We start from the raw sequence: 17,273 nt of genomic DNA on the forward strand, positions 1-17,273 counted from the left end.
GGTGGCACTAGAATTCTCAGACTCCTGGTTTCTAGCCTGGAGCCTTAACCACTATATAAATATACAGTGTATGCATGTGTGTGTGTGTGTGTGTGTATAGCTATAGCTATAGAAATCAAATAAATAAATAAATAGCTATAGAAATCGAATAAATAAATAAATAAATTTGAAATATATACAGTATGTGTAGGGGTGTGTGTGTGTATGTATGTATTTGTGTGTGTGTATCACACAAAACAAAGGCCCACAAGTGGTTCCACCTTCTTTTAAATCATGCTGACATGAAATGATCACAACTGTATGGGTGGCATCCACACAAAGCAACTATTCTGCACTCTCTCACTCCACAGTGATAACCCTTCCTGTGATAACCACAAAAGCCCTTTAGGAGGAAACAGAGGAGTAAGCGCACCAGTCCAAGCCAATCATATCCAACTTCTGGATCAAACAATTGCTAACATGGTTTAAATGTTGATCCTTAGCAGAGAGTTCACTGAAAGCATACCCATTTCGGGGAATCTGTCCTTTAACTCCCTGGTGTCATAATTCACACAAAGGGTGACTAGAGAGTAAGCATATCCATGTAAAAAGATGTTGAATATTATCATCCTGAACTGGGTGACTTCTGGGTATAGGGGATGACAGCTCCCATGATTCCTAGTAAGAATTCAGGTGACTTTAACTCCATAAATTCCAGTAATGACATATCAGAGAATGGCAGACTGGGTAAGACTGGCTGCAATGAGAAGCCACACACTCACAGCATAAAATCTTTCCAAAAGGACTTCAATGAGATCCATCTGTATTCACTGAAAAAGGCGGGTTAGCATCACTGATCAAAAAGAGGCATCTACCAGTACACACAGGGACGTGCACATACAGAAGACACACAGCCCAAGCTATTCCCCTCACCTGCATTCCCCAAATCTGCACCAAGCCTGCTTTGGATGGCGGGTTGGTCCAGGCAGCCTCAGCTTTTGCCACCAGCTGAGGAGGTTAACCAAAGCAAGGGGCTGGCCAGGCGATGGCTCTTTCGTAATTGGACTCCACGCAGAGCTGGGGCACCAGTTCCCCCCTCCTTCTCGCTCTGAGCCCAGAACAACATGTTTACTCACTGAACTTGGTTGTACTGCTGTGTAATGAGTGCCTGCTATTGTGTATCAGCTGAATTGCTTTTCCCAGCTATACAACAGGCTTGTCATGTGAATGGGCTGTGTTTACCCTACAACACCCAGCACCAGTTGAAATTTGGTATCAAAGGAGTAGACATTTCATCATCCAAACTCTTTATGGGAATTAAAAAATATAACCCAAAGGCATCTTTTGAGTTACAGTTTGGATTGCCAAAATCTGGAACAATGCTTTTATAAAATGGGTTGTGCAGAAGAAGAAGAAGAAAGCTACGGTACGATTATATTAGGCAGAGGTGGGCAATTTTTGATGGCCAGAGGCCACATTGAAATATTTGGGTGTAAGGCAAGAACTGTAGAGGACAAGGGAGTACAAAGTTAGTGGGGAAATATATATGTGGGTGAGATTTGTATTTTTTTCCTAGGAATTACAGGTGGAAGATTTTTTATGTTAAGCCGTATTAAGCCTCGTTTAGCCCTTACCGTTCAGTTTTGTATGCTTCCTGCCTTAGAATGGCAGGAAACAGCACCACCAATTTTCAGCAATTGCGCCACCGAAATTCAGTGAAGACAAGAGGGTTTGCGGACACTCCCCACCCCTCCACCCCCAACAGTTTTAAAAGCAATATGTGATTCCAGGGCCAAAGGATGCCCATCTCTGAAAAAAAAGGCACGGGAAACTGTGTCCATATAGAACAGGAAGCAGTCTTCTCATGCTTTACACGCAGAAGATCTAATTCCAGGCATCTCCAATTCAAACATGTATCAGTAGCAGTGCTGGGAAATGCCTTCTCTACCTCTGCTTCTAGAAAGTGGAGCCACTCAGAGTTTATGGTACAGGTAATACTCACTTAGCAACCACAATTGGGACCAGCAAGTCAGTTATTAAGCAAAGTGGTCGCTAAGTGAAACCGTGACTGTGCTTATGATCTTACTTCAGCTTTCCTTTGCTTTACAGACCTGCAAAGGTCGTAAATGCAAGGATTGGTTGCAGAGTTACTTTTTCCTCACTGGCCTGACTGCCAACAGTCAATAAATGAGGCGGTCACTAAACAAGGACTCCCTGTACTTGTCCAGTTGAACAAATTTAGCCTTCCGTGACTAAATGGCCACAACCACAGCAAGCCTGGAAGGAGCATTATTGAGGCTCATTTGATTATGTATTGATCTGCCTGATAACAATTGTCTTAATTTCCACCTACTATTACTTCTTCCACACTGCTTGTCCTTTTGAAGCTTATCTGTCTTGTAAGCAGAAAAGAAATGCATTCCATAAAAAAAAACCCTCTCTTTCATCGATCGGTAGTTGAACTGATTTGGATTTTAACTGCGTTGTTTTAACTCTTAAGCTTTATCGTCTGTATTTTCAATTGCTATAGGCTGCCTTGAGTGTTGTCTGAACGGAACGGCAGGATCCAAATCAAATAAATAAGTAAATAAATAATAAATAAATATCAAGAGTTTTGAAATGAAGAAAGAAGCATTATCGCCAGGAGTGGAGGCAAAGCTGGTGGAGAAAGTTATGGAGGTACATCACACGACAGAGAAGTAAGAGCGGTAGACAATGATTTGCAGCAGAGAGGTAGATGGTGTTAAGGGCAAAAAGGTGTGAAAGAAGATGACAGAGGAGAATGGTGTGGCCGTGGCAGCCATGCTGAGCCACAGAAAGTGGTCTTCCTCTAATAGGCATAATTTGTGCGCCAGTCCTAAGTGCTTCGTTGTAACAGTCATTTTCCTTTATCATTGGCTCAGTCTGTTCCCACCTCCTGCTCACCAAATGGACTGGTCTAGGAAGGATGGGAGCAAGAAGCCCAACAAGGAAGGCTGGTGCCATTTATATAGAGACTTTGGTCACAGACATGGGATAGAGAAATTGACAGTACATTCCCAAGAGACAGGATGCTGAAATTTGGGACACAGGCTGCAGAATGGAATGTTCCACTTCCCTTTCACACACTTGGGGGAGAGGAGAATCTACACAGACAGCTAGAAACATAAACGTAAATAAGAGAACAGACATAAATTGCAGTGGGAGACTTTTTGGCAGCCTTACACATGCAGGCATGTACACACAGACACACACAGACCCACACCCCCACCTTTCTGTCCTGCTAAATTCTCAAGCTCTGAGGCTGGACATTTCGAGGAGAATCCAGATTAATACCTAATAAAATTTTCTCTTGCAATATCAATGCTGGATTAGAATGCTTATTCATTTATTCTGACCAACCAGCAATTTGAGCCATAGGGGTCCACGGGGGGAAAGGGGGAACAAGTAGCAAAATGTACATCCCAGCAAGCCACCATTTCCATCCTTGCCTTTGATGTCACTATGCATATTTTACCATCTTGGCAAACACTGTGGATAGGAACCTATGCCTATGATTGGAGTGCATAAATTTCTCTGTGGGGTTGACAAGAAAGTAGGCTTAGATCAGGTGGAGTTCCATCCCAAACGGACACACAACAAGAGCTGCTTGTAGAGCACAAGGATCAGAAGGTGGTGCAACTGAGCCAAGCTACATCCTGCAGACTAGTCATCATAAACAGGATTCTGGGCATAATAAAAACCAATCCACCAAGTTTTCCTAAGGAAATCAGTATCAAGCACAGCTCCATTCCAACCATATCCTGCCTGTTCCTTTGGCAGCCTCTGCTTAAGGATCAGAGGCTGGAGACCTCCAAGCAAAACTTGCCCATTCTTATTATTGGCCATCCAAGAGGGGACACACGGAGATAGAGAAGAAAGAACAGAAATCGTACAGGGGATTTGCTGGCAGGCCACTGTGCATGATGGAAGCAAGGGCTTTGAGTCAACTCCTCCCGTTCCCTTCTCAAAGCAATCCTTCAGAAAATGAAATGGAGCCATGGTGCTCCTATGCACAATCTCTGGCAGCTTATGATTAATCTATGGGCAATCGTAGCAGCCTTCTCCAACTTCCTGCACGACAGTAGAGTTGTGCAAGGGATGGGAGGTTCCCAGCCAGCTGGACACAGTGTTCCTTAACTCCGGAAAATCAGATGGGAATTGGTCAAAGCTTAAGAATAGAAGGCAGGGCTCCAGAGGTCAGGAACGAAAATAGGATTTGTCAAGCTATCAGTGCTTTAAAGAACTCACTCCCCTGCCTGTCTGACCATTTCAGAACAAAACTCAATATTGCCTGTTTCTCTGCGCCCAGTGAATAAGTTGGCTGGCTTCCCTGCCACGCACAGCTCATCACTGTAAAGAGGAAAACTAACCCAGTCTGTTTCCTTGCCAAACTTTATGATGAATGTCATTTCCTGGATCTCACCCATCCCCTTCTTCTCCTTTCTTTGGGCTGCCCAGCATGGTTTGGAATGAGATGGTAGATATGCAGAAAGGTATTAAGATGCCTGGGCATTCTTTCTCCCTCCCTTCTGCTTGGAAACTGCATGCATCAGAACTGTTGGTTAAGCAAAACCCCATCTTTTGTACGTGAAACCTAAATCAAAGGATTGGAAAACCTGTCTGAGAGACTGTCACTTTAATTACATTCCTGGATATTTCAACACAATTGTTCAGCAACAGGCATCCCACCACAACCAACTGCCAGCAATGCTGAAAGCACAGAAGCCAAAAAGTCATAAAAGAACTGCCAATCGATGCAGGAGCTGACAGACAGCAGGTAACATATGGTGCTTCGATGCACCTCTCTTTTGTGGCCTCTAAGGCCTGCTAAGAACTGACTGCCACAGCCAGTGCAAAGTGCCTAATTACAGTGACAGAATTAAAGAGGAGGAAGAGGAGGAGGAGGAGGAAATTAAGGGTATTTTAGCCTCCCTCTCGGAATCGTTGCCCTACTCCTGGGGTACTTAATGGCCTAAAAAGTAGTTTTAAAAAACTGTGTAGTCCCTGGGAGCAAAAAAAAAAAATCCACTTTTTTTCTCTTACTGTTTTCAGCTTTAATCCCATATTTACATATTAAATCCTCCCATGGGCATCCAATTAAAGTGCAAAGTTATCACAAAGAAATGTTCCAAATCCTGGAGCACTTGATAGGTCGGCCACACAAATGTACCAACTCCATCCTTCCTGTCTCAGGCCTGTTAAAAAGAATAACTTTAAAGAAGGATTTCCCTTCTGGTCTGCATCCAGATAAAGGCAAAATGTCAGCATTTTAGTTCAGGAAAAAAGCTGCTGCTTTCAGATGCTCCAAATACTGTTTTCAGGTTCTCAGAAGGTTGTTTCTTATATCCCCTCTTGGGCTTTTTAAAATGTACACTGAAATTGACCTAGCCTAGACGTGAATACCCTTCATGGACAGCAGGAATTGATTGCACTCACTCAAGAAAACCTGTAACAGTAACACCAAACTTGCTGTCATGCTGAGATGTGAATGGACTTACAGTAGCATTTCCATGGGTGTCTTGATTGTTCCATTAAAAAAAAACACACGCAAGCAGTTGATAACTCGCAGGGCAGTCCACACAAGGCCTCTGCACCACTCCCAGATCATCTCTGTTCTTCATGATCACATTCCTCTGTCAGCATTGAACGGCAGAATGATTAATTTCCAGTTCGGTAGCAATGTGGAAGGAATCATTGCAAATGCAGTTGATACACCTGAGTTTGGAGAAGAGCCATTTCCCATTGGTCGGAATTTACTCCTTGTCCCACACTCCACTCCTCAACCCTTTCCTCCACACTAGGACTAGGATATTGTGATCCCCATGGCACACTTTTGCTTTTTTTTTTTTAGTTAGTTCAAGAGTTCTAACCTGAAGCATATTGGCAGAGCATGAATGGCCAATATTAGCCTGGTAGACAAAACTTGGTGTTTTAGTAACACCTTGAGTTCCACCAGCCCTTTCACAGAGGATTTCATTCCTTGTTTGTCCCTTAAGGCTTCTTTTGCAGCAATCTAATTTGGAAGAAGGGTATTCACTGTTGTTATTAGGCATTACCAGATGTAGTAATTAATTACCTCTTCAATTAATTGATAATGGTACTGGGAGATTTCCACCACACAAGGAACCTTCCCAACCAGCTGCAAACCAGTGCCTTGTAATGCCAATTGTTAAACAACTGGAAATCAAGAACCTTGCAGACTGAGGAAGATCTTCATTTGTCTTTAGTCTTTTCTTGCACCAGAAGTTCTTGCTAAATCCTTTGCTGGCACATTTCTACAACATTACACCTGTTTCGGGACGCGGTGGCGCTGCGGGTTAAACCGCTGAGCTGTCGATCGGAAGGTCGGCGGTTCGAAACCGCGCGGCGGGGTGAGCTCCCGTTGCTCGTCCCAGCTTCTGCACACCAAGCAGTTCGAAAACATGCAAATGTGAGTAGATTAATTGGTACCGCTTCGGCGGGAAGGTAACGGCGTTCCGTGAGTCATGCTGGCCACATGACCCGGAAGTGTCTATGACAACGCCGGCTCCAAGGCTTTGAAACGGAGATGAGCACCGCCCCCTAGAGTCGGACACGACTGGACTTTACGTCAAGGGAAACCTTTACCTTTACCTTTTACACCTGTTTCAAAATGGGAGGGATCCTTAATGAAATAGGATTGGGCAGGGAGAGATTACTTTGCCTTCCATTCGCCATATCGAGCATGGTCTCTGGAGCTGCACAAGCATGGCTGAAACATCTGGAGCTACTGCACTATTGCAATAGGATGCTAATGAAAGCACCCTTGAGCAGTTTCCTGCCCTTTTAGCTCTTCTAGTATCTCCTAAGACTATCCTCAAAGGGTAAGGAAGGATTACACAGTTGGGGCCTTTCAGGAGGAGGTGGATAGCTCAGCGATTTGTCCAGCTCATTTCCTGTTTACTCAGCATTCTCAGCTCTTCTGAAAAGATGGCCAGAGGTCTTCCCTCTGAGGAGTAAGGTCATTCCTAATAAACTATAGGAAAAAGACTTTTTTTTTTCAAAAGAGAAAGCTATAGGCACACAAGATAGTCCCCCAGCTGAATACCAGTAGGCAAAAAGCTTCCTCCCATGTTCACTAGGTCTTCATTCAAGAAGAATCTAATCATAGATTAATCATGTAAATCTTGTGCCACAGATACCAGCCCATACGTGCACATTGGAAGCAACAGTCCATGCCAAATATTTCTCATGCTGGGTAACCTTTTGCAGTGAAGGGCCACAGTGGATATTATTGAAGAGTATCCAGAAGCTTCAGCTGGTCCAAAATGCAGCCACGCGGGCTATTTGTAGTGCCCCCAGAAGGGTGCATATAACACCTTTGCTACACGAGCTGCATTGGGTACCAGTTTGCTTCCGGGTCCAATTCAAGGTGTTGGTTATCACCTTTAAAGCCCTACATGGCATGGGGCTAGGCTACCTGAGGGACCGCCTCTTCCCTGTTTCATCAAACTGCCCCACCCGATCTTGCAGAGAGGGCATGCTGCAGACCCCGTCGGTAAGAGAATTCCATCTGGCGGGGTCCAGGAGGCAGGCCTTCTCTGCAGCAGTGCCTGCCCTTTGGAACATCTTGCCCCTGGAGGTGAGGCTTGCCCCATCGCTCCTGGCCTTTCGGAGGAACTTGAAGACCTGGCTCTGCCAGCTGGCCTGGGGCGGGGAGGAGAACAGTCATGCCTGGGGTTGGCTAGTGCCTTGAAGTACCCCTTCCACGCAAAAACTGAACGAGATCACAGCCTTCTGGACTTTACTCTTATTTATATTTATTAATGATATGTAATTTTGTAAGCCCTTTTTATATATTTATTCTTTTAGTGAGTATTTTGTTGTAAACCACCCAGAGTCCCTCTGGTGGGAGGAGATGGGCGGTGACAAATTTGATTGATAGATAAATAGATAGAGCCTGTTCCAAAGTTCCTCTAATTTGGAGCAGGTAACTTTTGGGTAACGTATGGTCACTGTGGGCAGGACAATTATGTAATGAGGTCACCAGTATGTGTGTTTCTGTGTGGGATGTCAGTCCACTTTTCTAGTCCATCTGAGTCTTAATATGCCCATCTTTTGTTTGCTTCCTGCCCCAAATTGGGTGAGAAATGGTGCAGCTGTTGTTTAGCAATTTGCTGCTTAATTTTGAGGACGTGACTTCTGGGATTCTGAAGGCATCAAAATAGGAGTTGAATGCAACATAATGCATTCCAAGATGCCCACCACTGTTCTTCATAAGGCAGGCACAGGAACAGTTGGAGGTGGGGAGTAGATCAATTTCTCAGAGGAAATGTAGAAGGCAAAGGTTGAAAACAGATGAGGCCAAGGTCCAGAGACAAAAGTAGATGGTTTCATCTCTTCCTTCTCTCTCTCTTTCTGCCAGCACCTTCCTTTCTGACATTTTTTTCAGTAGTCTCTTCCTCCTCCCATCTCTTTTTCCTCTCTCCTGGAATCCCACCAGGGAAGGCGTGTATAGTTTTTTGTGCTTTTGGACTTTGGTCAATGGACATATGAAATAAAGTGGAAGCTCACAACTTACCCATCCTTGATCAAGACATCATATGGGCAGTCTGCAATTGGAGAACTGCTCCTACAGTATATTATTATTATATTTATTTCCTACTTTATTTTGTAAAACTTAAGGCAGTGGACACAATGCTCCTTCCTCCTATTTTCCCCACAACAACAACCTTGTGAGGTGGGCTGGGCTGAGAGAAAGTGACTGGCCCAGAGTCACCCAGATACCTTTCATGTCTAAGGGAGGACTAGAACCAGTGGTGTGCTGGAGCCAGCTCGTATCAGCTTGCAAAAGCAACTGGTACTTTTTTGGGCATTTTGCAAGCCAGCTGAGAGCAGAGCTCAGCCCCAATGCCTAGCGCACCAATCAGTTGTTTGGCAGCTAGCAGCATGGCATGGTGGTGGCATTGGAGCCAGCAGAGCTGGTTGTTAAATATTTACTAGCACACCACAGACTAGAACTCAGTCTCCCTGATTCCAATTAGCACCTTAACCACAGCACCAAATCCCTTGTGTGGGATTTAGAGCAAATCAACATGTGCCTATTTCTGGCTTTAGAAAGACCCGTCTGTGTGAAAGAGACCCAGGTCCCTCTGCCCTCTACTCTCCCATTCCTCTAATTTCCGTAACTCTGTAAAGGAGTGGAAGTTAGAGTTTGTTTCACGACCTGAAGGAAAAGAGAAAGGAGGATGAATGAGTCAGCAGCCCTGGAGTTTGTAAAAGGCATTATCTCCAAGTAAAAATCTGGCATCAACTCCATCAGACCAACCTTCCCCATCCTCACACAATCCAGATGTGTCAGGATTGCAAGTCCCATAATTCCTGGTCAGCTGCCCCAACACAATTGGAGGATGTCAAGTGAAGGTCCACAGTGTATGTGGTAATGCAGGATAAATTTATTCTCCTTGCATTAGCTAATCTATGACTTGATCTTTGACATGTGCAACTGCAAATCCTTGCTTGGTAGTACAATAACCAAGCAATGTGAACAGGTAAGTGTAAACAGCCCGGAAACCAGAACCTGAGGCCCAAATCCTTCAATGCTACTTCTAGGGCCCTTGTGCAAATTGCTGCCAAATTGTTGTTTTTAATATGACAGACAGGGAAATCAGTTGTTACAAAGGAAGTAACCCCGTTCACTGCATTTCATTATCTCAGCATTAATTTAAATGGCAGCGAAATCAAGTTTTGTTTCTGTCCTGGCCCTGCCTGATTATTGGAGCACAGCCCCTGGCACACCACTCCAAGACCTGAAAAGGATTGTGCAGCACCCCTAGAACCAGGGGTGCGCAATGAGCAGTCCAGGGCCACAGGCAGCCTTCAGCTAGCAAAGGCACAGCTCTTGGAACCTAGCAACCCCCCCGCCCCCCCCTGCAAATACTGTAGTGGTGTGAAATGAATTACTTCTGTCCTGCTACTATTAATGGCACAAAGCCAAGCAATCTGCTCCTGTTTGCCAGCTGCTCCTTGAACTGGCAGGGTGCGAAGGAAGAGGGATGAGATGTGGGTTTGTTAAATAATATAGTGTGCACATCAGGTGTGTGAGAGAGAAAGGATACGTCTGCATCAGTAGCCTCTTTTTTTTCCCTTTTAATCGTATGGCATAGCAGTTCATGCTGCTTTTTTCTTGCTGGGAAATCCTTGTGAGGTCCAGCAGCCAGATGTGTAGACTATTTAGCCGTGGCAAGTCATGTTGTCTGGGGTGCACCACGAGGAGACTAGTCTACATTGCACCAAGTTGGGCTGAGAAGAAGTGACTGGCCCAGGGTCACCCAGCCGGCTTTCGTGCCTAAGGAGGGACTAGAACTCACAGACTCCTGGTTTCTAGCCTGGTGCCTTAAACTAGCCTCTGATGTAGTCCAAATGGACTCTGCAAATGTCTGCACAATTGCCACCAGCTTGAGGGCCACACCACAAAAGTGGGTGAGACCAGGAGGCATTTTGGAAGGGGGGGGGGTGGATGTCAGAATAAGCTACTGTACCTGGTTGCAAACATCTTGGCAACTACTGGATGGGCAGCAAAGGCAAACAGAAAACTCAGCTTTTGCTACCATCTTGTGTTCATCTGGAGTTTTGCGGCACTAGTTTAGAAATTTTACAGAGTAAAACGAGTATCTTAAACATCTGCAAGGTTGATCTTCAACCTGCCCAACCCCCCAATGCACAAAGGGCTTAAATTTTGAGCTCCTCACACTCAGGGAGGGTCTTGGAGTTGAGGGATGTTGGTGACCCTTGTGGCCCACAGGCTGCTCTTTTTATATCCCTCTCTTAAACCATTTTCAGTTTTCAGAAGTAAAGACATCAGTTTAAAAACAAAGGTGCGTCTGACTCACCCCATGGTCTTCTCAATTGCCACATATGCCTGTGAAAGTTGGACATTAAAAAAAGGAAGATAGAAGAAGAATTGATGCATTCAAATTGTGGTGTTGGTAAAGATTACTGAAAACACCATGGACTGCCAGAAGACCAGACAAATCAGTTTTAGAAGAAATACAACCAGAATGTTCCCTAGAGGCGAAGGTAACTAGGCTTAGACTCTCATACTTTGGGCACATCATCAGGAAAGAGCAATCGCTTGAAAAGGACATCATGTTTGGTAAAGTCTAGGGCCAGCAGAAAAGAGGAAGACCTTCAGTGCGATGGATTGATACAATTACAGCAACAGTAGATGCAAACTTTGGAACAGGCAGGCATATGGCGCAATACCGAACAGCATTTCGTTCTGTTATACATAGGGTCGCCATGAGTCATAAACAACTCGACGGCAACTAACAGCAACATCTTAAACCATGGTTGGGCAATCTTTTTACGGTCGGGGTCACAATGAACAGGAGCAGCTAAGGCCATACTAGGCAAAGCAGTGAAGTAGAGTGTGCTAAGCTATCTGTTGCAAGTTGGCAGGGCTTGGATTTACAGGTAGGATGTTTTCCTGGGCTTTGAGAAGACTAAGGAGAGGTTATTACCTTTTAAAACATATTAAGCCTATTTGATGGCTTACTTTACAATGTCCATGTATTTCCTACATAAGAGTGGTGGCAGACCACAGCAAAGCCAGCTTTTGTGCCTAAAGGAGACTAGAACCTGGGTCTCCCCACTCCTAGTGCCCTCCAGATGTTTTGGGGTTTAACTCCCATGAGCCCCACCATGGCTAAGAGGAAGGAATTGGGGGTGTGTGTTCTTGTCCACACATCTGGAGGGCATCAAGTTGCCTGCTTGATTTAACCATTCAAAATCTCAGCCAATATCGCTTAAAAAAAGAGAAAGGAAATCCAAACAAAGCTGTTTCTTAAAATACATATCAGGAAACAGCTCAAACAGGCTGACATGGCATTTGGCCAACCAGCTTTCACCCATCTGGGGTCCTAAGACTGTGGCAATACAAAGCAAATGTCAAAATCAGTTCTCAGGCTGCCAAGCACGGAAGCAAAATCCATCAGGCTAGCTCATGCTCACCCTCCTGAGTGTTTTGCATTTAACCCCACTAGCAACAAAGAGAATCCAGTGGAAGGGAGTACTGTATGTGTGCAAGTGTGTGTCGGGGGGCAAACAATAACAGTGCTCTATTAGGACAATCATCATGTTAAGTCAGCCAGAGGAAAAACAAAACTGAAGCTGTTCCTTTGTACTAAACCTTTGGGAGCAAAGAGGAGCAAGAGGATGTTTCAGCAGGAAATCAGCAAGAGATCCTGGTTACTAGCTGCTCTTTCTTCAGAATAAAGTTGTAAGCATACTTTCCAGAAAAAAAAAAAGGATGATGGACTAAGCCAGCAAATTTACTGTCCCATTAACTCTCACAGCTTATTTCACTCTGTAAAACAAATGACTTGGACATTCAAAGACATTCAGTGAGTGGCTTTCCCTCCAGCCTGTCAGGGGATGATGGAGGCTGACCCTCCAGGTCCAGCAGACATCATCACAGTCGAGGGCTGCTGCACTGTGTGAGAGGAAACCACGTCTCCCTCTTTGCCCACCTCCCTTCCTCTCCCAATTCCTCTCTCTCCCTGCTCCCCTCGGACACCTACCCGGCGGCTACTTGGTATTCGGGCACTTTCCCTTCTCCCCAGGGCTCTCAGGAGAGTGTCCACCGCATTTCGGGGCTTCATGTTGACTGAGGAGACAGTGACACATCAATCCCACTCGTGTTTCCAAGCCTTGGCCCGCCAAAACACCAGAGCGCAGATCCCACCGCCACGCACTGCCAAGAGACACCAGCCCTCTGCACGGGGCCGGGGGCTGTCCTCAGCTACGCTTCTGCTGGCTTCTCGAATCAGCCCAGCCCTTGGAGGATGTGAGGCTGGAAACAATGAGGTAGGAGCCAGGCTGGGCTGCGAGTTCAGGGCAAGCAGTCAAGGGAGCTCCATTTCCTGATTCACAATGGATCCTTCCCCTTGTGGGAAGGTAATGGAAAGGGAGGCAGCAGCTGGGAAAGTGGGATGGAGGCCCTGGCAGAGATACAGAGGCCTCTAGGTCAGCCCTCCAAGTGTGGGTCCTCAGCAACTCTGAGGAGCCAGAAAATAGAAGGAGTTGGGCAGAGAATATAAAGAAAGAGACAAATTAGAGCAAGGATTGCAAATAGATTCCAAAATAAGGTTGTCTGTCTGTCTCAGAATGATGCAGGGGAGTGACTCTTACCATTATAGACTTTCAGGGGATGATTAGATGTCAGAAGGGCATCCTCCTCAGGCACACATACAGAGTTCCTGAAAGTAGAAAACTAACACCACAGGGAAAAGGTTTTAATGCAATGTTTCTTAACCTCAACAACTTTAAGAGGTGTGGACTTCAACTCCCAGAATTCCCTGGCCAGCATGAGTTGAAGTCCATACCTCTCACAGTTGCTGAGGCTGAGAAACACTGCTCTCATGTACTAATTTTCTACCATTTGGAGTTTTTATTTTTCAAAAAAAGAAAAGAAAAAGAACCCTTAAAATCAGGGTTCTTTCATCAACCCAGCCTTCCTCAGTCTTAGGTTAACTCCCATATGCTGGCAGTTCTGTATAGCACACAGACTCTCTGGGTTAAGTAAAAGACCCACCAACCAAGACACAAGTGAGTAGGTAGTACAGATTTCTGAGCAGAACTGGTTTTGAGAAAAGGATCCTTTGAGACTGGCACCAGGCTCTCCTAACAATAATCCCAACAACTTTATATATACAGCCGTCATTCTGCTGGGTTTATAGCTGTGATACCACCCAAACCTGCTCAGGAAGGCAGATCTGGCATTCAGGGCTTCTGCTTGCTGACCCACCCTTGTCAGCCATTGGAGTTTTCTGCCAAAAGCCTCATGATCTCTCTAACTATTCTATACTAAGACCTTACATTGTGAGGAAGTAACATCTTTGATGTCCCATACACATTTCAGCCTTTGAGTGGCATGCCAAGGATAGGTTGGTGGCCAGGGCAAAAATGAAATTTGTTTTCATTATATTTACATTAAGAAAGAATGAAAATTAAATACAATGAATGTGATTATTCCCCAGTCATGCATTAATTTGGAGTGTTAGCTTTGAATTTAGACCAGGGTTCCCCAAAGTGGTCAATATCAACCCCAAAGAGTCAATGGGACTATCCAAAGGGTCAATAAATGACTGAGGATCAACAGGTGGTCAATAAATGATGGAAGGTTGATTGGAGTCAATTAATCTTTTGGGGTCTCTGTAGAGCTCCATGCCAGTCCCTAGTCCTGAAGGTGAGGTGGCTAGCGGCAAGATAGGGTTGGATGGTCAGCCACCAGCAATAGTGGCCTTGAGTACTAATAATAGTAGTACTGTTAGTTAAAGTAGTATTTATTAAATTATTTTCATATAATAAATATTTGGGCGTTGATGAACAATCTGAAACTTCATGAGGGGGTCAGTGAGCTGAAGAGTTTGGGGAACCATGCTTTAGACACTGTCTCAAGGGAGGAAAGGTGGAAAGCTTCCATAAAAGGGGTTCCAATGTATGGACGTGTGGTCACTGACAGATGTATAGAGATTGCCAAATCCAACAAAGAGAGATTATACCTTCTTTTCAGCAAGACATCAATCATACTCCAGAATAGATACGTGCTGGGCCTCTGTTTAACACTATCGATTAAAGAGGTACACATCCTTCCGATGGCCCATGTGGATCATAATCCAATATCAGTATCACTGTGCTTTGGAGAAAAACTACCTTTTAGGTAGAAGATGAATGATAGGTTGTTACTCCATGACACTGTCCTACAGAAATGTAAAGAAGAATTGAACTGTTGTTTTTTTCAAAACAAACAAGATACCAGCAATCTCTGACATTACCATTTGGGAAACAAGTAAAGCATATATGAAAGGCCTTCTCATCAAGCTAGTGGCAAAACAAAAAAAGAGAATATAAAAAATGAAAAGAACAATTAGATGCTAAAATAAGGGAACTTGAACAAACACATAAAAGGAATCCAAAAAAACAACTGATGAAAGAATGGCAAGAAGCTAAATAACAATTAAATTTATTAGAAATGGAAGAATTACAGAAGTAAATAAATTTGCCAAACAGAAGAATTTTGAACAAGTGAATAAACCAGGGAAATTTTTAGCCTATCAGCTTAGAAAAAAGAAAGCACAGACAATACCAGCAATTTAAAAAAGGACTAAATTATTGCATTCAAGACCTTCTTCACATTTTCATCCTAAATAAAGTTCTCCCCTTTCTCAGGGAGACAACCATGTCTGAGAGGAGAAGGAAGAGGAGATGGAGGCAGAGAAGGGCATGGAAGTGCATCAGCCAGAGCTGCCATAAGGAAGCTGTGCAAGTAGAGATCAGTGCAGGGGAGATAAGTCTTGTCGGGACCATGGTGCTCACAACTTCTTCACACAGAAGCCCAGGGCCATTGGGTCATCAAAAACAGCCTCTGGGCATCACAGCGACTGGCAAAAGTTGCTGAATGAGCCCACCCTACCTCTCCAACTTTCCGATTCATACAAACACACATGCAACTTTGAAAAGAGGCTCTGTGTGGAAATGGAAGTACAAGACAGTCTATAGAAATACACCCACTCCTGTGGCAGCTCAGGTAGGGCAATCTACCTTTATCCAAAGACCATGGTGAACTTTCACCAAAATGTAGCCAGGTCTGTGTTTATTCAGTGATTCCCAGCCATTAGGCAACATCCAGTACTGGTTCCATGGTTCAATATCCTGACAATCTTAGTACTGTCATCACAATTTTTCTTTATGTTTCTAGCCCTCATGTATATATAGAGGAAAAGCTTAGTAGATTTTTTGCGGGGGGCAGGGGTTGTCTTCAAATCAGTGTTCACTCCTGGTGACTGCCTGGACAAGTCTCTGCAGTTTTCTTGGCAAGGGTTTTCAGAAGCGGTTTGTCCTTGCCGCTGAGAGAGAGTGACTGGCCCAAGGTCACCCAGCTGGTTTCATGCCTAAGGTGGGACTAGAACTCACAGTAACCACTACATCAAACTGGTAACAAAACAAAAAAAAAAGGTCCAGCAAGTAGAATTGTCCTCTATAGCTCCTTGTATTTTCCTGTAGCTGGCAGAGGCAGAATGTTCTGTCCATCACAATCATACATATGCAGATAATTCCTGTAGTATTTGCAGAATTGGAGTGACCATATAAAGCGCTGCCCTATGCATGGTGCTATCTCCTACTTTGGAATAATCAAAGCCTAAGGAGAGGAGAGCATTGTAGGGAGGGACCTTCAGAAGCCTTATGTCTCTTCCCACTTAAGGCCACACTGAGCCTTAATAAAGGCAAGATTCATACATGGAACTTTGTCCCTTATGACCTTCCATAATCTGATAAGGAAGGCTACTGTACTTCCAAGATGTTTTAGAGAAAAAAGAGGGAAAGGAGTGAAGGAACTGTAGCAAAGATGGAAAAAAGGCCAATTGTACAGGTTCCAGTTGGTGGATCCTGGGGTTTCATTAAAAACAAAAACCTTGATCATAAAGACCTTTTCCCACTATCAAGCCAGCAGAAAACTATATTGGCATGAAATCTGCTGTCCCTATTACCCATCCATAGTCTGTTTCTATTGCTTCTCTTCCCAGTCACTGCCAATCATCTGCCAGTGAAAGAAATGGGTGACAAAGCCTAACAGATTTTACACATCTTGGAAGATGCTGGAATAAGGAGGAAAATAACACTGGTATAGCTAAGGATAACTCATGTCTATCTCACTCACACACTAGAGGTGAGATAAAGGCAGTATCTTAAGAACATAGCAGAAAAAGTATGTTGCCAGGACATAGCTGGACAGTGGTTAGGTGCAAGTGCAAATATGGTTTAAAGTGGTGGAATATTAGTTCTGTAATTCCACAATAAATCTGGTACAGGGTGCTTCAGACAGACCACCCCCAGCTCCATAAATAAAAAGGCATTCTGCACTCTCTCTTAATGTGAGTCCCCCCACCCCCACCCTGGAAAGAAAAGATGATGGAAGAAGCGGTGGGAAAAAACCCGAGGGTTATCAGTGGAAGATGAAATCATCAGGATTTCTTATAAAACTCCATGAGCAATGCAGGCCATTGTGCAATGAAAAAAAAAATCTCACTTGGAAGGATCCCAAGCCAAATCGCCAAATCACGATCTCTCTACTGCCTTTCCTAGTCTGTACAACTAAAATACTATTAGCTGTTCACTATCACAGCACTGCCAAACAGTTGTAAGGCATTATATCCATTTAATGAAGTACTATAGAGATTAAAAATATAGCTAATTAAAAATGTATCAAATTATTTGCCTGGGAGGATAAGCTAAGCTGGTGAGCAGGGGCAACC

At 44.3% G+C, this 17,273-nt stretch overlaps 1 protein-coding gene across 3 annotated transcripts in view; it reads right to left on the reverse strand.

Annotated features, from left to right (window-relative positions):
• TNS2 (tensin 2) overlaps positions 1 to 17,273 on the reverse strand; it is a 132,041-nt gene that overhangs the window by 77,076 nt on the left and 37,692 nt on the right. Inside the window, exon 1 of one of the 3 annotated variants that reach the window (XM_063293936.1) lies at positions 12,540 to 12,754. The exons of the other annotated variants lie outside the window; for them this stretch is intronic. Within the exon in view, the coding sequence (XP_063150006.1) occupies positions 12,540 to 12,620 (81 nt within the window). The 5' untranslated portion in view covers positions 12,621 to 12,754. Of the gene's footprint in view, positions 1 to 12,539; positions 12,755 to 17,273 lie in introns of those variants that run through there. 3 annotated transcript variants of the gene reach the window in all.

Source organism: Candoia aspera, chromosome 2 (assembly GCF_035149785.1).
Source record: "Candoia aspera isolate rCanAsp1 chromosome 2, rCanAsp1.hap2, whole genome shotgun sequence".
Taxonomy (NCBI): Eukaryota; Metazoa; Chordata; class Lepidosauria; order Squamata; family Boidae; genus Candoia; species Candoia aspera.